This window comes from Tauraco erythrolophus, chromosome 6 (assembly GCF_009769465.1).
Source record: "Tauraco erythrolophus isolate bTauEry1 chromosome 6, bTauEry1.pri, whole genome shotgun sequence".
Classification (NCBI taxonomy): domain Eukaryota; kingdom Metazoa; phylum Chordata; class Aves; order Musophagiformes; family Musophagidae; genus Tauraco; species Tauraco erythrolophus.
The window spans coordinates 27,093,293-27,116,644 of NC_141470.1; the positions used below are offsets into that span (position 1 = coordinate 27,093,293).

Here is a 23,352-nt window from a genome sequence, read left to right on the forward strand (position 1 = left end):
GGCTCTGCCCTCTGCTCGTTCGCTCGCTTTTTTCTCTTCTGCCATCTTCCCGTTGCAAAGCATTGCTGGGAACCGCATGTGGGTGACGCAGCAGCATTGTTTCAGGCTCAGGAAGCTGCCGCTGCTGCCCAAGGGCTCGGGAGGAACACGCGGTTGCCAGTGCGGCTGCCGGAGTCCGGGGCGCTCGGGGCGGGGGGCGCAGCCACTCCCCCCGCCATGTCCCCGAAGACCGAGGGTCCGGTTCGGGTCTGCTCAGAGTGAGGCAGCCCCTGGAGGTGTCTGGGGAGAGGGGGGGGGCCCCAGCCCTCGCAGTGCGGGCACCGAAACAAAGAGGGCTCGGCAAACTTCACCCCAGAGTCTCGGCAGCTCCAGAGGCGCAAGGTCAGGCAGTTGGCAACGCTGGCGGGGTGGGACGCGGGGACGCTCCGGACTCAGCCGGGGTGGGAGGGGACCGCGGGGGGACCCTTGCTTCCCTGGAGGGGACCCCAGCTGGTGCTCGGGCTCGCCTCTTCCCCTCCCCTCCCCTTCCTTGGGCTGCGCTCGCCGGTGCCGAGTTGCTGCCGGCTGGGGGAAGCGTGCGGTGCGCTCGCAGGCTCCCCTCTGCCTTGTCCCCTCTGCCAGAGCCTGAGGGGTCAGAGAGGACGAGGGGGCTGTCGCCCCCACCGGCTCCGAGCCAGATGCAGCCACGGGACCCCGGTACCCCCCACCCAAAGCCCCTTGGCCCCCTGACTCGGAGCATGCCTGAGCCGCTGCCGTCACATACCCCCCCTCCCCCCCAGTGCCCCGGGCAGGAGGAGGCTGCGGTTCCCTGTCCGTGTTCCCCCCCCCCCCCCCATATATATATATATATATGTGCATATATATATGTGAGCCCCCCGCCCCCTGACCTTTCATTTCAGCGTGTGCTCACGGGAAGACTGACGGGGAGGCGGAAAGTCTGTAGGCAGCACGCTGCGCTGCCGGGGAGCGGAGGGGAGGCTGCGGCTTCCTGCCTTCCGCAGCCGCCCCAGAAGGGCGGAGGAGAACCGGAAAGCCACGCTGGGCCAGGACGCTTGCCCACGGAGTGGGTAGCCCCACGAGGGTCACTGGCTGGCTCCTGCCCTGGTCCTGCCTGGCAGCGGGAAGCGCCACACGGGATGCCGGCAGGAGGGGATGCCGGTGGGAGGCTGCTGCCGTGTAGCCATGGCAACGCGAAGTAAATAAAGCACCTTTGCAACGGGCAAATGCGGTGGGGAACGGCCATGGGGAGCAGGCTGTGACACGGGGGGAGCAAGAGGGCTGAAAGGGCCAGGCTGAGCACAAGGAGCCCCCATCTGCTGAGAGCGAGGGTGCCTGTTGTGCCGTAGGGCAGCGTGCCCATCCGGTTGGTGCTGAGGGATCTCTTGTGGCAAAGTCAAAGCCGAACCCCGAGGCAGTGTGGGGGAGCAGCTCTTGGCTACCCGGCAGCTTGCACCAGGCTACAGAGGGGATGCTGGAGTACCACGTCCTGCTGCCCTGTGCCCAGGGACTGTTGCGGGGACAGATGGAGGGACCTTCGTGCTTCCTCCCCTGTAAATCCCCCTGGATTGCAAAAGCTTGGCGCTCTTCCCTTGCCACCATGCAGCGCGGGGCCTCGGGGCTGAAATGCAGTTGATGAAAGCGCTCGTGCAGATCGACTCGACAGAGCTTGTCTGTCTAACATGGGGAGGGATCGTTGCGGGCGTGGGCAGAGGAGGACTCCTTCCCAGCCCTGTTTGAAGCGTACTGGCCTTGGCATCTGGTCGGAGCCTGCTTCGCTGGCGGGAGCCTTGTTTCTCTCTGCTCACACCTGTGCTTTTTGTCTCTTTTTCCCTTCTCCCTCTCCTTTAGCTGCTGCTAGAAGAATACGCTAACAGCGACCCCAAACTGGCACTTACAGGCATCCCCATCGTCCAGTGGCCCAAGAGAGATAAGGTAGGAGCTGCAAGGAGGGGACCCGGGCACGTATCGCGTGTGGTTGAGCTGATTACCTGCCCTTGGCCGAGTCACTGCCTGCGACTGGGGTGCACTGGCACTGCTTCCATACTTGCCTTGGGAGCCTTAGCCAGCGGGAAGAAAGGGAGCAGTGCAGAGGCAGGCCATGGGGCACAACCACCTCTGCAGCACCGTGGGCAAACCCATTTGCTGGCAGTGGTGGAGGTCTCCTACCGTTCTGGTTACTCCATTTCAGCTGATGGGTGTAACTGGGTCAGCCCCAGCTGCTCCATGTTCTCCATCCCCTCAGTCATGCTCAGAGGAGCTGGAGTTCTGCTGTTGGTGGAAAGGATGATCCTCTAAAGTAAGCTCTCCCAGCAGCTTTCCAGCTTGACAAGGGAGTCCTGGGTGGTACGAGTGATGTTGCGTGTCAGGGGAACATATGGATATTGCATTCCCCGAGAGACGAAGGGTGAGCTGTGGGGGTTGATGACACTAGGTGAGCGTGCTCCTTGAGTCCATGCCCCAGCCCATGCTTTAGTATTGACTCTTGCAACCACAAGGAAGGCGGCTCCCTCCTCGGGATCTCTACCTGCAGATAGCAGTCAGCTTCTCGGGAAAGGGGCCTTTCAGCCCTTCCCTCTCCAGCTGTGCTCGTAACCCAGGGCCTAAAGTTTGGCAATGGCCCAGGCTGAGCTTGCTGGACAGATAGAGGTGAGGAGCAGCCTGCCGCTGGTTGGCCGGACTTCCCCTCTGCAGGATGCCTTCCCAAAGCCTGGCAGGATGGCTTCTGTAGGTTACTTCTTCCTTCCTGTCGGGAAACGGTCTCACGGGCAGGCGTATGGGAAGAGCAGGACCCTATTGCACTGGGAAGGGTGGGTAGTACCCTATCTGTGTGTGTGGAGACAAACAAGCCTCTCGGAATGCCCTTTGGAGGTGCCTGTCTGCCTACTGTGCTCTGCCCAAGGGGATCCAGCATGATTTCCTGGTCCTTCAGCAGCACAAGCATCTCAGACAGCTTTTTATGAGAGAAAAGACCTGGAGATATCTGCACACTTTGGATGCAACACTCAGATTCTTGGCGCATCCCCAACCCTGTTCCTGTGCTGGGATTTTTGGGTGCCTGCCCTTCCCCAAGCCCATCAGCTGTGGTGCACATGCCATCACGGCCGATCCCAGAAGGATGCTGCAGCCAGTGTGTTTGCTGAGGGCTGATGTCACATGTGGTGGCAGGTGTCTGCTGGAGAGCTGTGCTGTCCTACCCCCACTGTAAACAGGGGTGCTTGGGTGTTCCTTGGGTGTTTTTTTGTGGGAAAGAGTGACCAGAGCAGTCACTTTGGAGCTCAGCCCTGTCCCCTTGCACAGCTGGTGGTAGGGAGGTTAGAGGGCAGCCTTTCGCTGTCATTCCTTGCTTCAGAAGCAATGAATGGCTGGTTTTGGGGCACTGCGATGCTTTTGGGACTCAGCAGCCCATTTCTGACTCCTGATGAGGGATGAGAGGAAGGAAAACTCTTGGTGTGGGATGGTGAAGGCCGAGTGAGTGTGCTCGAGGAGAGCTGGCCAGGGCAGCGCTGATACAGACTCCTTTGTCTGTAGATAGGTGAGGGAGTGGGACTGCTCTCTGTCACGTTATCTGACATCGTAGCAAGGGAGCCAGGGAATCAGAGGCTTTCTGATCTGAGCTGAATGCTCATCTTGCACTTCTTCCCTCTCTACTTCTCTTGCCAGCTAAAGCTCCAGGCCCGGCTGAGGGTGCGCCTGCCCACCATCCCCATCACCAAGCCGCACACCATGAAGCCAGCCCCTCGCCCGACACCCGTCAGGCCTACGGTCTCTCCCATTGTGTCAGGCGCCCGGCGGAGGCGGGTGCGGTGCCGAAAATGCAAGGCTTGCATGCAGGGCGAGTGTGGCATGTGCCACTATTGCAGGGACATGAAGAAGTTTGGTGGACCTGGCCGCATGAAGCAGTCCTGCGTCCTCCGGCAATGCTTAGCGGTGAGTCTACGGCCTGATCCTTTTCTCAGAAGTCCAGTGCAGCCGGGCAGCAACTCTATGTGGCCAATCAGGGTCAGACAGAGGAGGGCAATGACCAAATTTGAATCCTGGGGGATAGTTGGCCCCTTCCCCATGATTCAGGCGATGGAGGAGAGAAGGAGGAAGGCTGTCCCACCTTGCCCTGGTTTCACCCCTGCTTTCTTTTGTAGCCTAGGCTGCCTCACTCGGTCACGTGTGCACTTTGCGGGGAGGTGGATCAGAATGAGGACTCGCAGGACTTTGAGAAGAAGCTCATGGAGTGCTGCATCTGCAACGAGATTGTTCACCCTGGCTGCCTGCAGGTGAGCAGTGCGGGTGCCGAGGCAGGGGAGGGCTTGGCTGTGGGAAAGGGACTGCTGCTGACCGCCTGCTTCTCTTTGCAGATGGATGGGGAGGGGCTGCTCAACGATGAGCTCCCTAACTGCTGGGAGTGCCCCAAATGCTACCAGGGTGACGATGCAGAGAAGGGCCAGGTAGGAGCCAAGCTGGGCTGTGGCAGGGCAGGATGCATGTCCTCCATCCCTCTGTGCATCCTGCTGGGGGATAGGTGGTGTTCAACAAGGCCAGGCTGTGTGGGTGGGCTGGAGGGCAGGCAAGGACTAGCGGGGTCCAGGGGACCGGTTGGGCAGTGACTAGTGAGAGCATGGATCGTTGTAGGGTGGAGTGCAGCAGCGTTCAGGGTCCTGGCAGCATCCTGCTGGCAGACACTGCTGCAGACTGGTCCTGGGATCCTGCAGCGGGGCGAGCTGACAGCCCCCTGCTCTCTGTCCCCGGCTCCCAGAGAGTCCGTCAGCAGACCAGGGCCAAGCTACTGCAGAAGCGACAGGGGCAGCCGGGTTCCTCTGCCAGGCAGCAAGCGGACTGCATGTGGCAGCAGCTGGCCCACTGGCGGCTGCCAGCGCTGCCCAGGACACCGGCCTACGGCTGCCGCGTCACCTGTAGAGCAGTGCCCGCTGCTGTGGATGGAAGCGTGGCAGCTAAGGCAAGCCAGATGGGGAGCAGCCATCCTGGGACACTTTCACCTTCTCCTGGGTGATGTGCATGCTTGGGGCGCACATCTGCCTGGTTCCTGGGTCCCCCAGCACTTCAGGTGGATGTGATGAGCACCTCTGGTCCCCACAGTGTCTTGTGCTAAGCTGTAATCCTGAGAGTTTCCACTGCAAGAGATGAGGGATTGTTAGGCATGGAGTGGAAGCCACTCACAACCTCAGGGGACACTCATTTTGTGAAGGAGGAAGGAAAATGTTGGTTGCTAGTGTGGGTGGAGTCTGGTCTTGGTGGTACTGGGCACTGCTGGTGCAGGCCCTGCCAGCACCGTGATGTTGCCCTGGGGAAGAGGAGAGGGGAGAGGGGGGTGCATTCCCCAGGCCCACTGTGACTCCATCCCCACTAACCTCCTTTCCCGCAGAAGCGGAAGGTGGAGGAGAGCGACGACGACACGGCACAAGCCAAGGTGCTGCGGCCCCTGCGGAGTTGCGAGGAGCCCCTGACCCCCCCACCAAACTCGCCCACCCCCATGCTGCAGCTGATCCACGACCCAGCGTCGCCGCGAGGCATGGTGACGCGCTCGTCCCCGGGAGCCGGCCCCAGCGAGCACCACAGCGCCAGCAGAGATGAACGCTTCAAGCGACGGCAACTGCTGCGGCTCCAGGCCACTGAGCGAACCATGGTGAGGGAGAAGGAGAACAACCCCAGCGGGAAGAAGGAGCTGTCGGAGGTAGAGAAGGCCAAGCTGCATGGCTCTTACCTCACTGTGACACTCCAGCGCCCCACCAAAGACGTCCACGGCACTTCTATCGTCCCCAAGCTGCAAGCCATCACGGCCTCCTCTGCCAACCTGCAGCACTCTCCTCGCGTGGTCATGCGCCACGCACCCACCAGGATGCCCTTGCGGGGTGGGGGGGAGGAGGAGGCAGCCGCCGAGGAGGATGAGGAGGAAGAGGAGGAGGACGACGAGAACACGGAGGAGGGGGGGGCGGCCCGGCTCAACGGCCGAGGGGGCCGGGCGCAGGAGGGCGAGGAGAGCTGGATGCAGCGCGAGGTGTGGATGTCCGTCTTCCGCTACCTCACTCGCAGGGAGCTCTGCGAGTGCATGCGTGTGTGCAAGACCTGGTACAAGTGGTGAGTGTGGGAATGCGGGGCTGGGGAGTGGGGCCACAGCCAGGCCTGCCCATGTCCTGACCCCTGGACCGGGCATGGCCACAACAAGCCTGGTGCCTGATGGGCAGCCAGAGGGAATTGAGGAAGGGATGTCGCATTGGTGCCCTCCCTTCATGCCCTGGCACTGGCACTTGCCAGGCACTGTTGCCCTCAAACCCTGTGGCCAGCTCTGCTGGCTACAATATGTGCACTGGTCTTTATTGACCCCTTCCACTGCCTTCCTCCTGTCCCTTCTGTTGGGAGACAGTGGCAGGCTGTGCTGTCACCTGAGCACCTGTGTCCCCTGCCGTGTCCTTGCAAGGTGCTGATGCCCTTTCCTCGCCTGCCGCCCTGCGGGATTATTGCCCTTCCCTGCCTCCCATTCTGCCTCGGCCTCCCAGAAGGCAGGCTGAGGCAGGGATGGGTTTGCTGGCTGGAATTGCCTTGAGGGGTGTTAGGTCTGAAGACAATGCTGGCACCGGGACAGCTGTGGATGGAGGGCTTGGCGAACAGACAGGGGCTGGAAACTGGGAGGTTTCTAACTGCTGAGAAGCGGGAATGGCACAGTGGGAAAGGACCAGCCCGCTTTGATCAGTGGCTGGTGGGAATGGTGTGACATGATGGCTGGAGCAGAGCGTCCCCTCACCTGCCACTCGTGGCATCTTCAGGGGCACAGCTGAGCTGCCATTGGGTCCTGGGTCTCCTCGGGCTCCCGTGGGAGAGGAGGGGTTTGTGCCACCACGGGGCTCTGTGGCTGCTCTCGGTGAAGCAGCAAGCACTGCTGACACCATTGGGTGGGGACTGGGCTGAGTGTTTCGCCTGCTGGGAGCGAGGATGCTTAAGACCTTTGCCCTGGCAGGAGGAGCACCCGGAAGGGGGCAAGCAGGGCCGACAGCTGTGACTCAGAGTCTTGTTACATGGCAACAAAACCCCGCTGGGGCTGTTCTGGGCGTTCCTGGGTGGCCGGACACTCTCGGCAACCTCCCCATGTGTTTAGGAAAACCCAGGGAAACCAGGCAGAGCAGCCTTGTTCTGTGACTGAGGGCTTGTTCTGAGCCAGGGCTGGGCTTCACCCTGAAGCCAGGCAACCCGCCAGCTGTCTCTTGTCCCATGGGGCTCTTGGGGCTCAACTTTAAGCCTTGTCCCCATTCCCAGGTGCTGTGACAAGAGATTGTGGACAAAGATAGATTTGAGCAGGTGCAAGTCCATCACTCCCCAGGCACTGAGCGGCATTATCAAAAGACAGCCAGTCAGCCTCGACCTCAGCTGGACCAATATCTCCAAAAAACAGCTTACGTGGCTCGTCAACAGGCTGCCAGGTGAGTGTGGGCTGGGAAGGGGTCCCTACCTCTGCTGCCAGCCTGCTCCGAGGCTTCTGGATGGCTAGACCACAGTGAGAGACAGGCTTTGCACTCTGGTATGCACCAGCTTGAAAACTCCGAGGTGCCTGGATCCCGTCACGCAGCAAGCAGCTGATAGCGATGAGGTTTTGTGCTGCCTGTGTTAACTGCTCCTTCAGAGAGCCCGGCTCCCCGTCACACCCCAGGCGGGGAGGGGATCTGCTTCCTCATGTGCCTGGAGAAAGAGGGTAGAGATCTGGGACATCTCTGAGCTGGCCAAGCCAGTCTGACTTGTTACCTCTCTCCCTTCTCCCGGCAGGCCTGAAAGACCTCATCTTAGCGGGCTGTTCCTGGTCTGCGGTCTGTGCTCTTAGTACCTCCAGCTGCCCCCTTCTCAGGACCCTCGATCTTCGGTGGGCAGTAGGAATCAAGGACCCTCAGATCCGCGACTTACTCATGCCTCCAACAGACAAACCCAGTAAGCTGTTGGTCAAGCTGCCACGGGACAAGGCTGGGGCGGTGGTGACCAAGGAGGGTCCCTGTGGGTTGTGAGGAGCCAGAGGAGGGTGATATGTTGGGCACAGAGCGGGTAAGATGATGATGCTGGATCTGGAATGCCCCAAGGCAGCAGGGCAGATAGTCCACGCTTAACTTCTCCTCTCCCTTTGCAGGTCAGGACAATCGCAGCAAACTCCGCAACATGATTGATTTCCGGCTCGCCGGCCTGGACATCACCGATGCCACGCTGCGGCTGATCATCCGCCATATGCCCCTGCTCTCCCGCCTCGACCTCAGCCACTGCAACCACCTTACGGACCAGTCGGCCAACCTCCTCACGGCCATGGGCTCTTCCACACGCAGCTCCCTCACCGAGCTCAACATGGCAGGTGGGTACGCTGCTCCAGGTGGCCCAGGTTGGCCCGAGGGTGGCCTGGCAGGACTCGCTATTGTACAGCGGCTTCCTCCTCCCAGCCTGACACAAGAGCTCAGCTCCGGCTTGGTGGAGGTGTTGCAGCTCACTTCCTCTCGTCTCCCTTTATTGCAGGCTGCAATAAGCTGACGGACCAGGCCTTGCTGTACCTGCGCCGCATCTCCAACGTCTCTCTAATTGACCTGCGAGGTTGCAAACAGATCACCCGCAAAGCCTGTGAGCACTTCATCTCGGACCTGTCCATCAACAGCCTCTACTGCCTGTCCGATGAGAAGCTGATTCAAAAAATCAGCTAGAGACCCTCCCCGGGGCAGACTGAGGAGAAGGAAAAGAGCCCATCCCACCCCTCTCGGAGAGCCGCTCCTCCACATCCCCACCTTGCCCTCCGTGTCCTGCCGCTGCCTCCCACCTGACTCGGCAGGCAGGGCCACTGCTGGCCTCGCTCCGTCGTCCTTCCTCCTCCTCCCCCGGGACTTCTGCCAATGAAGATGTCCCGCCAGGCTGGCCAGTACCAGAGGAGGAACGGGCAAATGGCAAGGAGCCTTGGCCCTGGAGCTGGCCGCTCCCAAGGCGGAGGTTGTAATAGAGATCTCTGTGCAGAGAAATGGGGTGCCCTCTTCCCGCAGCTTTTCCCTTCCTCCCCATCATCTCCTTGCCTTGAAACACTTGTCACTTCCCCGTTAGCACAAAGCTTGAGGGTCAAGGTCTCTCCAAGGAAGCGGGAGCAGAGCTGGAATTAAACCTACCCCTCTGTGCCACCGCCAGCTCGTTGCTCACCCTGTGCTCTCAGCCCTTGACAGTTTCCCTCGTCCAGCTGCAGGGGCTGTGATCCAACCCCCTCCTTCTCCCACCACTCTCACGCATCTGGGCAGCTCTTTTTGTGTCGAGGGCAGGAGCCCTGCAGCCAGGGTTGTCATGTGTTCTCTGGACAGGAGCAGGGGCTTTGCAGTCCCCTCTCCCCCTGCCCGGGGAGATGAGGCTTCTGCTCTGGGGCAGCACCGGCTTTCCTGGAGCACAGTCTGTCCTGACGCAGCCCTGTGCAGAGGTGATGGCCGGGGCCGGGCACTGGTGGGGAGCAGGGGAGAAACCACAGGTACATCAGAGCTCAGGGAGGACTCGTAAAGCATCAGCCAGGGGTGAGTGAGCGCACGGGGAGACAGGAGCTGCCTCCTCTTCCTCCCCAGCTCCCTGTGCGTGGCCCAGCATCGTGAAGCACTCTAGGGCCACCGCAGCTGGAGGGGCGAAGGCTTCTCAGTCTTGCCCAGGGCACTGTGGCCTGGGACCGAACTGGCACGAACACCCCACTGCATTGTCTTCTCCTTCCCCCCCACCCCCTTTTAGCTGCCATTTTTTTCCTTTGCAATGAATGGTCGGTCCAAAGAACCTCTCTCTAAGGCAGCAGAGAGCTTTTTGCACTTTAAAAAAAAAAAAAAACAAAAAAAAAATCAAACCAAAAAAAAAAAAACACAAAAAAAAAAAAAAGAAAAAAAAAGAAAGGAAAAAAGGTTGGAATCTTCTTTTGGGTCACTATTTTATTTCCTTCCCTGTCCTGCCTGTGACCAGACACTCCCCCTCTCTCTCCCGGTGTCAGGACACCACTCTCCCCAGCCCGGCCCTCCCCAGCCCCTTTGGCAGCACGTACAGAATAGCACAAATCGGCCTACCCCGTGCCAGCGGTTCCCCAGCCCCGGAGAGGACGGCCGAGGGGCAGTGGGGCTCCTGCAGAAGGCAGCCCCTGCCGCCCCGCTGCTTCAGAAGCAATAAGGGAGGAGAGATGGCCGCTGACTGCCTTCTACTCGGGCGCAGGGGCTGGTGGCGCATCCGTCGCTCCCCGGCTGCCGGAGGGGGATATGAGGGGTTTGATCGCCGCGGGACAAGGGGCAGTTTTTTGCCACAGTGGATCTGGAGGGCTTTTGAGCAGAAAAGACCCTGGGTGCTTAGAGAAGGAGTGGAGAGCCGGGACCCCTGGCTGCAGTCGGGCAGCGGAGGCCTTTCTGCCTTAGTCTCTCTTGTTGGTGGCTCCCGTGAAAGACGTCGGAAGAATCAAAGCTTTTCTTTTTCCTTTGGGATTGATTTTTTTTTTTTTTTTTTGAGTTTTGCAATGAGGAAGAAGATAAAACAAATGAACCCAAGCTGAGGTAGAGCTTGTCCGGAGCCAGGTGGGCACAGGGCAGCAGACCCTCCCTCGGGGCGGGTGGGAGGTGGGTGAGCGGCCGAACTGGGGTGGCGATGAGCCTTCCCCCAGGTACCCCCTCCCCGGCCGCAGAGACTCCAGTGTGCAACCCCTCGTCACGCCACCGGCTGCCCTGGCCCCTGTCTGTGGGCAGGGGGTGAAAATCCACAAGGAAGAGGAAAAAAATAAAAGAGAATTATATATATAAAATCACTTAGTGATTTAAAAGCAACCCAGACTGCTCCCTAAAGACAACTCCTGCAAGAAAAGTCACTATTGTTTAAGGGTTTGGTTGTGTTTTTGTTTTGTTTCAGTTTCCCCTCCCTTCCTCCCCCCCCCGCCCCCCACCCTGGAGAAATATTGTAAATATATATTTTTTTGTTGGCGATTTAGAGTCCATCTCTGATGTTTGTGCTTTAAAATTAAATGTAAGCATTAAGGGTAAAAGCAAACCAAGTCTTACGCTCTCTCAGTCGGGATGGTTTGGGTTGGGGGTTTCTTTTCGGGCGGCAGAGGGAGGGGAGCTAGTTGGCCTTTTTTGTTTTGTTTTCTTTCATTTTGGTTTTTGTTTTGTTTTGGTTGGTTGGTTTGGTTTTTCCTTTTTTCTTTTTCTAAGCAGTCTCCGATACTGGTTTTTAGAGAGGAACTTTGCTCATAACATTACCACAGGGATGAGAGAGATGTTGTGGGGGGAGGGAAGATACCAGCCTCTGAAGGGAAATATTTTGTTTCTTGGGGGTGGATTTTTGGAATAAAAAAAAAAAATTCAAGAAAAACAAAACCCTGCGTCTCGGCTCTGCCCATTGTTTGTCCGCAAGGAAAATGGAAGGGATGAGGCCGGTGCTTGGGAAGCCCCCAGCCTCCCCCCAGCACTGGGGCTTCCCACGCTGCTGGAGACCCCATCATCTCCTGAGGGGTGATGGCAGCTGTCACCGTGTCGCGTCACCACTTGCCTCACCACTTGTCCCACCCGTGAGCCAAGGCCATGGGGCCATGTGGGGCTGTCGCCTGTCCTCTGTCTCTCTTGGGAAAACTGCTTTTTCCCAGCAGATCCCTGGGCTGCTAGAGGCCATGGCTTTGCTGCTCCCCTGCAGCCTCTCTGCAGCAGCCAGCTTTCAGCCCAGCTGCCCCACCTCTGCAACCCGCCTGACACGAAGCAGGCAGGGAGCACAGGCAGCTCCTCCGCAGCGGGAGCCAAACCTGCTGGTGCCTTGCACAGTGCTGGGACCGGCTCTGTGCCTGGCTCTGCTTGGGACAGGCTTTATCTCCCCAAGCTGGGAAACCCAGAGGCGTTTCCCACCTCCCCCGGTTGCCAGGCCGGGGTCATGCTGGCAGGGACTTGCTGAGATTTATTTCTCTTCCTCTCCCAGCAAAGCTGGGTTTAAAGGCTGGGATGAGAGGCTGCTGGGAGCAGAGCTGGGACCAGGGCAGACTCACTCAGCCACCCCGAAGGGCTTCTGCTGGTCCCACAGCTCTGCCAGGGCCGGCTCTGGGCCGGGGGCCACCGAGGTGACGTTTACCATCGCCCAGCCTCCTCTGCAGGGACGTCACGGTCCAGGCCCCCGTGGCGGTTGGGGTTGTACGGAAAGCAGCAAAACAAGCCCTGGGCCGGGCCATTTGCATGGCGAGGTGCGGAGCTCGCTCTGCCGTGCGCGAACATCCTCCTCCACTGGTGGCTGAAGCTACAGCCGCCCTCGCCGCACCGGAGCACCAATGTGTGCCCACCTCGGCAACGCACCACGTTTCGGTGCACCGGAGCCCGAGCGAATCTCAGCACCCCAACCTGCCCCTCGCCCTGTCCCCTCCACGTGTCCCCTCCTGGCTCCCAGGGACAGGGAGCCTCCTGCCCACGGTGCTGCTGGAGCAGGGCAGCTGCCTCCATCACCCAGGGCGGCCACCCCGCTGCACAGCCCGCTCGCTCTTGACCCGGTTATTTTAAGCCCTGTCCATTTATAGCCGCCTCTCTTCTCCAGAGCGAGAGGTGAAGCACCTCCTCGGCCCGGCGCTCTCCTGCCGCCCGTCTCCCACCCAGCCGGGCTTTGCCACCACACTGGTGCCCGGCCCAGGTCCACCAGCTGCCAGGCCACCGGTCTCTGCCCGCCCCGGCAGCAGCTGCCCCTCCTGCCCGGCACGCGGACACGCACACCACCACGCACACGGGCCAGCGGGGTGGACGGTGTCCCCAGTGCCAGCCCCCACAGGTGGCACAACCCCGTGGGGACCCCCAGCCACGGGGGTTCCCTGCTGGGTGACGTCCCGGGGTGGGATCGGGCCCCCTCTCCCTGTGCCGCACCCCGGGGTGGGGGGTCTCGGCATAGGTGTGCACGCACGCACACGCGGACACGCGTGGTGCCGCGCGCCGCCACACACGCTGCAGCCCACGGTCACGGCCGGTGCCTCACGCGCACAGCGCGGCGCGCGGAGTGCCGCACGCGGTGTCACGCACACCGTCACACCGGCTGGGTGACACGCACGGGGGGTCAGGCGCACGGTACCACAGCTGGTGTCGCACGGGGTCACACCCACGGGAGGTCACACCCACGGGGGGGTCACACCCACGGGGTCACGCCCGTGTCACGGCCACGCCCCGGTGGGCGGGGCGTCGGGAAGGACGGGCCCGGGCCCGCCCCCGCCCCCGCGCCGGCCCCGCCCCGGGTCGGCGGTGCCGCCTGTCACACACACGCGCGCACGGACGCGCGCACGGACACGCGCTCCCCTCAGGCCGCCCCGCCCGCCATGGCCCCCCGCCGCTGAGGCCGCGCCGCCGCCTGGGCTTCCCCGCGCCGGGCCGGGCCGGGCCGGGCCGGGTCCGTCCCGGCTCCACTCCGGGTCCGCCCCCGGTTCCGGTTCCGGGTCCCGGTTCCGGTTCCGGGTCCGTCCGGGTCCGGTCCGGCGGCGGTAGGCGGTGGGGCCGGCGGGGCCGGCGGCGCGGCTCAAGATGGCGGACCTGGAGGCGGTGCTGGCGGACGTGAGCTACCTGATGGCCATGGAGAAGAGCCGCGCTGCGCCCGCCGCCCGCGCCAGCAAGCGGATCCTCCTGCCCGAGCCCAGGTGAGGCCCCGCCGCCCGCGGCTGCCCGCCCGCCCCTGCGACCGCCCGCCCCGGCCCTGTCCCGGTTCCCCGCGGCCCGGCGCAGCGCGGGCCCTGCCCCCGCGCCGGCTCCCCGGACGCCAGCCGCGGCTCTCGCGGCCGGGCAGGGTCGGACCACTGCGGCCCCGGCGCCGCTGCACCGGCCTCTGGGGGGTACCCGGGCACAGCCCTCCCGCTCGCCCTCCCCCGGCACGGAACTCGCCCGCCTCGGGCAGGGCCGCTGCCATCTGCGCTCGCATCTGCCGCGCACATGTGTGCGGTGCACCCAGCCTGCGCACACTTGCCTGGGCGTGCACACGCACCTCCTGCCCGGCACACGGACACGCTCACCCCGGTGCACAGTCGCGCCCAGCCGTGCGTGCCCGCCCCGTGTGCGCCGTCCTGGCACACACCTCCGCTGCCAGGCGCAGCCACAGCTGTGCCCGCCCGCAGCCATGCGCGCGTGTGTGTGCACATACAGAGTGCGCACTTACAGAGTGCTGCGGCGGGCTGCACACACACTCGTGTGTGCTTGCATATGCACGCACCGCGTACATCAGCGCACGCACGCAGGGGCTCAGCTGACACATGCAGGACTTCAGCCCTCCCTGTACACAACACAGACACGCAGAGTTGTGGTGCTCCCCGCTGCACACGCCGCCCCCATGCCTGTTGCTCCCCATGCGCACACCCCCTCCTGCCCACACAACCCGCTTCACAACTTCCCTTTGCACACCCAGCCTGCGCCGGCCCCATGCGCAGCCCGGTGCACACACGCGCACAGCCGGACCCTCGTCATGTGGCACAGTGAGCATGGCACGACACACCGCATGGAGCACAGCGTGGCATGCGGCATCATGGCATGCCATGCACAGGATGCAGGCGGTGGACAGCACAGCACGCAAGCACCCCGCACAGCAGCCCGACTTGACACCTGCCGTGCAGCCTGGCACACACTGCCTGGCCCTCACGCTCCAGGCGCACACGCAGCCCTACACGCATGGGCACATGCTGCTCCACTCTTCCCCAGGGACCAGGAGGGGACCCAAGTGTGCAACCTCGGTCCCCACCTCTACTACCCTCCTACACCTTTGCTGCCCAGCACTACGGAGCCTTTTTGGGGGTACCCTTCTCCCTCGAACCCCACCACACAAGGCACCCTGTGCCTGACCCTCACTGGGGCTCAGCAATATGTCACACTTGTGGGAGACTACACAAGATGGGAGGACACACGTGCCAATGGGGCTTGGAGGGTGTCGTGGGGACACAGGAGGAGCAGGAGAGTAGGGGCATGGTGGGTACAGGGCAGGCATGGCGGGACAGTAGAGGTGTCAGGAGCAGAGAGGTGCTGGGGGTCATGGGGCAGGTGGGGCGCTGAGCCCCTCCGGTGTCTCCACAGCATCCGCAGCGTCATGCAGAAGTACCTGGAGGACCGAGGAGAAGTGACGTTCGACAAGATCTTCACGCAGAAGATCGGTGAGCTGGGGGCACAGGGGAGGGCACGTGGATGAGCATCCACAGGCATAGGGACACTCATTGCATGCCTGGACAAGGGCTGGGGGGCTGGATTGGTGGCAGCTGTGACAGTGGTAGTGGCTGTGGCCCTTCCCCTCTGCCCCCGGCATGGCCTGGGGGAAGCGAGAGGGCTGTGGGGCCGGGCTGGGCAGAGGTTCCTGGGGGCCGCGTGACACAACCCCCTGCGCCACGTTCCCCACCCCACATCCCCCCACCCCGTCACTTCCACCCAGTGCTGGTGCTAACCGTCCAGGGCAGGAAGCGCCTCTCACTTCCTCCCGCTGACTCCCTCCCGGTTTCCGGGCACGTCCTCCTCACGGCAGCCTGCTTCATGGTGCCTGCATGTGCCCCTGCCCTGTTGCTCCCCCACTGCACCAACCTCCTTGCTACCCCACCAGACCCCTGCCCCATAGTGCCCTATAGCACTGCACTGCTGCTCGCTGTGCCAGGCGCTGTCCTGGCCTCCCTGCATCACCCTGCCAAAGCCTGGCCAGTCCCCAGCTTGGCACTTCCTCTTCTTCGAGCCTGGCATGGGGGTGGCTGTGGGCACAGGCAGGCCCAGGGGACATCCCTGTGCCCCGTGGCCTGAGCTACGGGGCACACGCTGCTGCTCTGGGACAGGCACCTCTCACACCATGGCTCTGTCCCTGCCAGGGTACCTGCTCTTCCGAGACTTTGCTTTTAACCAGGCAGAGGAGGCCAAACCCCTGATGGAGTTTTATGAGGAGGTGAGATGGGGGGACCCATCTGGATGGAATCCTGTGGTCGTTAGGAGGGTTGGGGGTAGGATTTGGTAGCTGCAGGGCCCACAGACATGGTACCAAGAGCATGCAGAGTACCCAGGGAGCCAGAGGGTGATGCTCTCGGTACCCAAGGGACATGATAACCATCGGGTGACTGTGGGACATGGTACCCAGAGGGGCTGGAGCTATAGTTCCCAATGTACCAGATTCCAGGGGCCGCCCAGCCCTGGGCTCACCTGCCTGGCGTGGGGTGAGGGCTCTGCCCTGTAGCAGTGCAGGCTTGGGATCTGTGTGCCCGTGTGCCACCGGAGCTATGCCCTTCCCAGATCAAGAAGTACGAGAAGCTGGACTCGGAGGAGGAGCGAACTGCCCGGAGCCGCCACATCTTTGACCATTATATCATGAAGGAGCTGCTGGCCTGCTCCCACGTGAGTGCCATGCTGTGCCAGCGCCACAGTGGGGAGAGGTACCAGGGAGGCATCCCCAGAGCAGGTGGGAAAGATGTACCCAGTGTCCCTGGCACTCAGTGTCTTCAGAGGGAGCTCCAGACACACCATTGACTCTGTTCTGGGAGCCACAGACCAACCCTATGGATGGAGGTTCCTCCATGAGTCCCCCTGCTGCCTGGTCACTGTGGGACTGCCTTGACCCTGTGCCTGTATCCCTTCTGCCTGGGGTGACATGATCCCGTCTTGCTTCACAGCCCTTCTCCAAGAGTGCCACAGAGCACGTCCAGAGCCGCCTGAGCAAGAAGCAGGTACCTCCAGACCTTTTCCAGGTGGGCATCACCCAGAACAGAGAGAGGGTCTCTGCCATCTCTGGTACTCGGAGGGTTAATCCTTACGGGGGGGCTGGTGAGAAGGAGCTGGTGGCCATGGGAGCCCCTAGAGATGAGGAAGTGGTCTCAGAAAGTATGAGGACTCCAAGGGGTGGTGAGGGGATCCCCAGCAGGTTGGGAATAAGAGGGATTGCTGGTGGTCCCCATGGGGTGATAGTCAGGAGACTCAGGGCTGGAGGTGATGGTCAGGCTCTTCAAAGGGTGGTGATTTGGACTCTGGATGTAGAGGTGACTCAGGGTGACAGCAGGGTCACCAGGGGTGGTGACATTGGGGTCCCTAGAGACCCCAGTGACCCTGGGGGGCAGAAGCATCCCCAGGGGGCTGGCAGTGGCAGGGTAGCGGGAGAAATACGTGAAGTGCCAGGGTTGAAAGAAACCTGACATCGTGATGGGACGTGAGGGGTATGGGTGACCTGGGTGACACCGGGGACCCAGCACTGAACTCTGTGTGTGCCCTCAGCCCTACATTGAGGAGATCTGCCAGAACCTGCGTGGGGGCATCTTCCAGAAATTCATCGAGAGGTGAGATGGGGGACAATGCCACGAGGATCGGGTTGTCCCATCCCGGCCCAGAGAGGGAACAGGGGTCCCACCTTAGATAGGAGCTCCAGGGGTATCTGTTCCCAGACGGGGGTCCCGGGGGCTGCTGCCTGTCTCCAGACAAGTCCAAGGGGTCCTTCTGCCCTGAGACAGGTGTTCAGTGGGGGGTGTCTCTCCAGGGGCTCCACTCTTGCCCTCTCTGTGCTTCATTGCAGTGACAAGTTCACGCGGTTCTGCCAGTGGAAGAATGTGGAGCTGAACATCCATGTGAGCAGGGACCCCTGCGCCTCGGGGGCACCCCGGGCACCTCTGGGCACTTCCAGGGAGGGGGGACATGGGCACAGTGACAAGGCTGCTGCGCCAGGGCTCACTAGGGCTTACGTGTGTACCCTTGGACGAGCACCCCGCAGGGGCACCCTCACACACCCCCCAGGCTTTCACTCACTCACAGGTGGCTCTCCCCCACCTGCCCACGCTCATGGGAACACGCGGCTCTGTGTTCCTCGCCTGGGGAAGCTAAGGCAGGGTGTGGGATCCCCCTGCCACCACGGACACACACAGCTCTTGGTGCAGGGCAGGTGCTGCGGGTCCCGGGTGTCCAGGTTCAGCCTCACCTCCTTCTCACCCCCTCCAGCTAACCATGAACGACTTCAGCGTTCACCGAATCATCGGTCGCGGCGGTTTTGGGGAGGTCTACGGCTGCCGGAAAGCGGATACAGGCAAAATGTAATGGGGGATGCTCTGTCGCGGGAGGCTGGAGGGATCAACCTGTGACTGGGAGGGGCGGGTAGGAAGGCTGCTGGGGCTGTGGTGGTGGTCCCAAAGGCATCTACAGTGGTGTTGCCATGATGACAGATGTTAGGGGGGTTGCTGAAGTATCACCATGGCTACGGGTCTCTGGGGGATACAGGGATGTCATGGCTGTGGGTGGTAGCTGGATGCGTTGAGGTGGCTGTGGGTGCTGGCAGTGGAGGGACACTATGGCATGGCTGCGGTTGGTGGGGCCGTGGGCAGAGGCAGGCTGTGGCACCGAGGCTGCGGGCAGCAGCAGTACCCTGCAGGGACTCTTTGCCCCCAGGTACGCCATGAAGTGTTTGGACAAAAAACGCATCAAGATGAAGCAGGGCGAGACCCTGGCCCTCAACGAGCGCATCATGCTGTCCCTCGTCAGTACTGGGGTGAGGGGACACAGGCACTGGGCAGGGCTGGCACCCCAGTCACAGGCTGTGGCACAGGCGAGGGGAGGGGGACAGTGAGGGAGGGTGTTCCCAGGGCACTGTTGGCACTGCGTGACCCTGTCTCTCCTGCCAGGACTGCCCATTCATTGTCTGCATGTCGTACGCCTTCCACACACCCGACAAGCTCAGCTTCATCCTCGACCTCATGAACGGTGAGAGGCTGCTGGCCCCAAGGGACCCCGTGGCTGATCCTTTGCCCTCCCCAGGGCCACAGCTGGTCTGAGCCACGGGCTCGAAGCCCCCTGCCCATGCCATCCCAGGGCATGGAGCGCAGTGCCGGGGTGACAACTGGTCCCTGTTGTCACAGGAGGAGACCTGCATTATCACCTGTCCCAGCACGGCGTCTTCTCAGAGGCAGAGATGCGCTTCTATGCGGCTGAGATCATCCTGGGCCTGGAGCACATGCACAGCCGCTTTGTGGTGTACCGCGACCTCAAGGTGAGCGACCCCACAGCTACCTCGGGCACCCACACCCCAATGGGCACCCTGAGACCTTGCACATGTCTAGAAACCCCACTGGCATGTCCATACCCCGTAGAAACCCTCCCAGGACCCTGTGGGCACCCACAGGTGTCACAGGCACCCACAGAGCCCGCAGGAGCCCAGAGGGTACCCCAGGTCCTGTGGGCACCCGTGACCCTGCAGGAACCCCCCAAACTCCATGGGCACCCTTGGGACCCTGTGGGTATCCTTAGACCTCGGAGCGGGGGACACTCTTGCAGACTCCGCTGGCACTTCCCACCACCCTGAAATCCCACAGACCACCCCTGCCTGACCCATGTGGGCAATCCCAGCCTCTCTGCCCACCCCACCCACTTGGGCTCAGGGGTGGTATGATGTCTCGCCAGCCGGCAAACATCCTCCTGGACGAGTTTGGGCACGTCCGCATCTCGGACCTGGGCCTGGCCTGTGACTTCTCCAAGAAGAAGCCCCATGCCAGTGTGTGAGTGTGCCCGCGCCCCTGCCTGCCCTGCCAGCCTGCCTGGCACAGCCCCTCACCCTGCCCTGTGCCCCTGCAGGGGCACCCATGGGTACATGGCTCCGGAGGTGCTGCAGAAAGGAGTGGCATACGACAGCAGCGCTGACTGGTTCTCACTGGGCTGCATGCTCTTCAAACTGCTCCGGGGGTGAGTGCCACAGGCACAGGTGGGCATGGGGAGGCATGGTGGGCACCGCTGAGTTTCCCTCTTCCCTCACATCCGCAGGCACAGCCCCTTTCGGCAGCACAAGACGAAGGACAAGCACGAGATTGACCGTATGACCCTCACCATGGTGAGTTGGGGCACCCTGGCCTTTACCCCATGTGCCAGGGAGGGCTGAGGCATGGACAGGGCACGAGCACCCCTGCACTGCTGTGCCCCACTACTGTGCGCTGGCAGAGACCTGGAAGGCACACAAGGAGTGTGGGGGGGTCAGGGACAGCTGGTCCCTGAAGGTGGGCGGTGCCCGGAGTGTGTGCTTGTGCCCATCTCTACGTGTGTGTGCAGGATGACATGCAGGTGGGTGTGTTTGTGTTCACACACAGCAGGGGGGTCCCTTGCACACAGGTGTGTTTGCAGAGTCCACGTCCTGTCCATGCACGCGTCTCTGTGGTGTTTACACGTGCCAGCCGCCGTGCACTTGTGTGCCTGCTGTGTGCGTACACCCATCCGTGCGTATGTGCTTGCACGGGACTGAATGTGCACATGCACCTTGCATGTGTGTGTGCCTGCACGTGTGTGCATGCGTACGTGTGTGCACGCCTCCCTGTGTATGTCAGCGTGTGTCTGTGCTTATCTGTGTGCATCCCTGTACCCGCGCACACGTGTGCCTCGGTGCTTGCATGCTCACGGCATGAACAACCCGTGCCCTCTCTCGCAGGCCGTCGAGCTGCCGGACTCCTTCTCTCCTGAGCTGCGCTCCCTGCTTGAGGGGCTGCTGCAGCGTGACGTCAACCGGCGGCTGGGCTGCATGGGGCGCGGGTGAGTGCTGGTGGGCACCAGGGCGGTGCCAGGGCTGGGGCAGAAGGCAGGCACCCCGCCCCCAGGCCTGCAGCCAGGAGCCTGCAGCGCTCACCCCACCTCGCTCCCCAGGGCTCAGGAGGTGAAGGAGGAGCCCTTCTTCAAGGGCCTGGACTGGCAGATGGTTTTCCTGCAGAAGGTGAGGGGCGTGACGCCCGGGCATGGGAGGGGGTACAGGCGCACAGGCAGACACCCCTCTAAAACCCCTTTCCTGCCTGCAGTACCCGCCACCCCTGATCCCGCCCCGCGGTGAGGTGAACGCGGCTGACGCTTTCGACATCGGCTCCTTCGATGAGGAGGACACGAAGGGCATCAAGGTAGCTGGGCAGAGGGACTGAGTGTGGGGGTGCTGAGGTGGCAGAGAGCCCCTGACCTGGCGATACCCACCCACTCCTCTGCCCGCCAGCTGCTGGAGAGCGACCAGGAGCTGTACCGGAACTTCCCACTCACCATCTCAGAGCGGTGGCAGCAGGAGGTGACAGAGACAGTCTTCGAAGCCGTCAATGCCGACACCGACAAGCTGGAGGCTCGCAAGAAGGCCAAGAACAAGCAGCTGGGCCACGAGGAGGGTGAGTGGAGCCAGGTCCTGCTCCCCCCTCCCCCCAATACCCCCCCAGCTCTGCCCAGCCCCCATGACCGTGCTGTGGGCTGACGCTGCTTCTCCCTGGCATGGCGGGCACAGAGTACGCCATGGGCAAGGACTGCATCATGCATGGGTACATGGCCAAGCTGGGCAACCCCTTCCTGACGCAATGGCAGCGCCGCTACTTCTACCTCTTCCCCAACCGCCTCGAGTGGCGTGGGGAGGGCGAGTCGCCGGTAAGGCGGGCACGGGGCGAGAGGCGGGGGGCACAGGGCAGTGCGGGGTGAGCACGGTGCTCGGCGGACACACCGCGGCACTGGTGGACATCAGGGTGAGGCAGGGGGCCCATGGAGTGAGGGATGTGTGCAAGCAGGTATGGCACTGCAAGGGGTACGGGAGCGTGTAGGGGGGTCGTGGGCGGACCTTGGTGTGGGCACAGAGGCCTGGGGGTGAGGGCTGGGCTGAGCCTGTCCCCCCAGCAGTCCCTGCTCACCATGGAGGAGATCGACTCAGTGGAGGAGACACAGGTGAAGGAGCGCAAGTGCATCCTGCTCCGCATCCGTGGTGGCAAGCAGTTCGTGCTGCAGTGTGATGTGAGTGTGCCCTGGGTCACCTGCTGGGGCTTGCTACCATTCCCTGGGTATACTGGCCACCCCTGTCAGGCACCAGCCACCTCCTGTCCCTCACTGGCCATCTCTCCCAGGTGCCAGTTGCTCCCACTGGGCATCAGCCAAACTTTGCTGGGCTCTAGCCGTCCCTGCTGCTATGTGCTAGCCACCTCAAGGCCATTACTAGCCATACCCTGCTGGGCACTAACTACCACCTTCTGCTGCCTGCAAGCCACCTCTTGCTGGCCACTAGCCTTGCATGTATAACCCTCCAAGCCATCACAGGACACTAATATAGAAAGTGTGGGGTGGCCCCAGAGCCGTGGCACCTCGGGGAGCCCCCAACCACCCTGTACCCTGCCCTGGCACCCTGGGGAGCCCCGGCCTGACCCCTGCCCTGCCCTACACAGAGCGACCCCGAGCTGGTGCAGTGGCGGAAGGAGCTGCGGGACGCCCAGCGCCAGGCCCAGCAACTGCTGCAGCGGGTGCCGCGCATGCAGAACAAGCCTCGCTCGCCCGTGGTGGAGCTCAGCAAAGTGCCATTCATCCAGCGCTCTGCCAACGGGCTCTGAGCCCGTGCCCACGCACCTGCGCACCCCTCTTTCCCATTCCCACCCCGCCTTTAATTTATTGGGTTGGGTTCCCGTGTGCCCCTGCTCCTTTTTGTCGTCTCTAGGCCAGGCGCTGGACGATGCCCGGTGCCGGTTTCACCTGCCGCGTGTGGAGCGGGCACAGCTGCGGCATTGCCAGCCCAGCCTCCGGCACAGAGCTGGAGCTGGGCGTGTGCTGCGGCTCAGCACTTCTCCCCAGCGTCCTCCTCCAATCCTCTACCAGCTCTCCGGCTAAGATGAAGGCAGCCCCTGCACCCCGTCTACGTACCCACCCGCTTTGCCACTGCTGTGTGTGCCAAATGGGGCAGGTGGGTGCCCAGCTCCGGCAGGGCAGGGACCCGGCCAGCTTGTCTCACCCGTAGCCTTCGCCCACCTCCCTGTGAGCCGGCGTGCCCCAGCTCAGCTGTGCCCATTGTGTGGGTGCCAAGTCCTTGGTGTGTGTGTGTCCGTGTGAGTGCGTGTGTGCCCAGGGGGACCCCCTGTAAATACTGTGCCATGGGGTCCCCTGTGCCCCTCCTGCCACCCACCTGGGTGAGGGGCGCACCCCCTGCCTCCCCCCGAGCTGCAGGGCAGCAGTGCCCATTTGGGGGGCACAGGGTGGTGGAGGAGGAAGGAGCAGGTGTGACCCCTCTGCCCCCAAATCAGCCTCATGTGATGCTGGTGTCCCCCAGGGCCCCCACCCCCTGTCCCCCCTCCCAGCCCCTGGCAGCATCTGTAAATATTGGTCTGCGGTCGGTCTGCTCCAGGGGCTGGGGGGGGGCAGAGGGTGGCACCAGGCAGGGCCAGGGCCAGCGGTGAATGCGGTTTTAATGAGCAGAGACGTGAGAATGCAAAAAAAAAAACACAACACAAAACAAAAAAAAAGAAGAGTTTTTATAATAAAAATCTGGAAAAACAGCGCCTGGCTGCCCCTCATTGTGGGGTGGCAGAGATGTCCCCGTACCCGCTTAGGGGGACCGTGACGCAGCTTGCTGTCACCTCCAGTGCTGTGGGCATGGGGGCTGCCTGCGTGTCCCCTTGCACGGGCACGCTGGCACTTCGGGCAGTTAGCGGGGTGC

The 23,352-nt window shown here is 62.3% G+C and overlaps 2 protein-coding genes across 5 annotated transcripts in view; both read left to right on the forward strand.

The window, feature by feature from the left end:
* The window catches only part of KDM2A (lysine demethylase 2A), a 52,009-nt gene extending 42,211 nt beyond the window's left edge, over nucleotides 1–9,798 (forward strand). The window contains exons 14-22 of the mRNA XM_086612646.1: nucleotides 1,849–1,932; nucleotides 3,661–3,927; nucleotides 4,137–4,268; nucleotides 4,350–4,439; nucleotides 5,375–6,087; nucleotides 7,261–7,424; nucleotides 7,765–7,923; nucleotides 8,117–8,332; nucleotides 8,491–9,798. Of these exons, the coding sequence (XP_086468772.1) occupies nucleotides 1,849–1,932; nucleotides 3,661–3,927; nucleotides 4,137–4,268; nucleotides 4,350–4,439; nucleotides 5,375–6,087; nucleotides 7,261–7,424; nucleotides 7,765–7,923; nucleotides 8,117–8,332; nucleotides 8,491–8,672 (2,007 nt within the window). The 3' untranslated portion in view covers nucleotides 8,673–9,798. The remainder of the gene's footprint in view (nucleotides 1–1,848; nucleotides 1,933–3,660; nucleotides 3,928–4,136; nucleotides 4,269–4,349; nucleotides 4,440–5,374; nucleotides 6,088–7,260; nucleotides 7,425–7,764; nucleotides 7,924–8,116; nucleotides 8,333–8,490) is intronic.
* A 3,689-nt stretch (nucleotides 9,799–13,487) lies between these two features.
* GRK2 (G protein-coupled receptor kinase 2) lies at nucleotides 13,488–22,985 on the forward strand. 4 transcript variants are annotated; one of them, XM_086612706.1, is made up of 21 exons: nucleotides 13,488–13,600; nucleotides 15,018–15,094; nucleotides 15,788–15,861; nucleotides 16,203–16,304; nucleotides 16,580–16,681; nucleotides 17,175–17,236; nucleotides 17,470–17,521; nucleotides 17,889–17,980; nucleotides 18,333–18,432; nucleotides 18,566–18,644; nucleotides 18,800–18,930; nucleotides 19,341–19,435; nucleotides 19,512–19,619; nucleotides 19,698–19,764; nucleotides 20,353–20,453; nucleotides 20,565–20,631; nucleotides 20,714–20,809; nucleotides 20,899–21,061; nucleotides 21,175–21,311; nucleotides 21,555–21,668; nucleotides 22,094–22,985. In XM_086612706.1, the coding sequence occupies exons 1-21, from the start codon at nucleotides 13,488–13,490 to the stop codon at nucleotides 22,253–22,255; spliced, it is 2,094 nt and encodes a 697-aa protein (XP_086468832.1). In that variant the 3' UTR covers nucleotides 22,256–22,985. The 4 variants fall into 4 exon arrangements, with proteins under 4 accessions (XP_086468832.1, XP_086468833.1, XP_086468830.1 ...); XM_086612707.1 differs by having other exon boundaries at nucleotides 16,580–16,654; XM_086612704.1 differs by lacking the exon at nucleotides 22,094–22,985 and having other exon boundaries at nucleotides 16,580–16,654; nucleotides 21,555–22,077.
* The last annotated feature ends 367 nt before the right edge of the window (nucleotides 22,986–23,352 follow it).

Bases quoted from the DNA above. Each gene is read 5' to 3' on its own strand.
- GRK2 (XM_086612704.1), top strand. From the start codon at position 13,488: ATGGCGGACCTGGAGGCGGTGCTGGCGGACGTGAGCTACCTGATGGCC. The intron at 19,620-19,697 runs GTGAGTGCCACA...TCACATCCGCAG, and splicing joins CTCTTCAAACTGCTCCGGGG to GCACAGCCCCTTTCGGCAGC. The intron at 19,765-20,352 runs GTGAGTTGGGGC...CCTCTCTCGCAG, and splicing joins ACCGTATGACCCTCACCATG to GCCGTCGAGCTGCCGGACTC.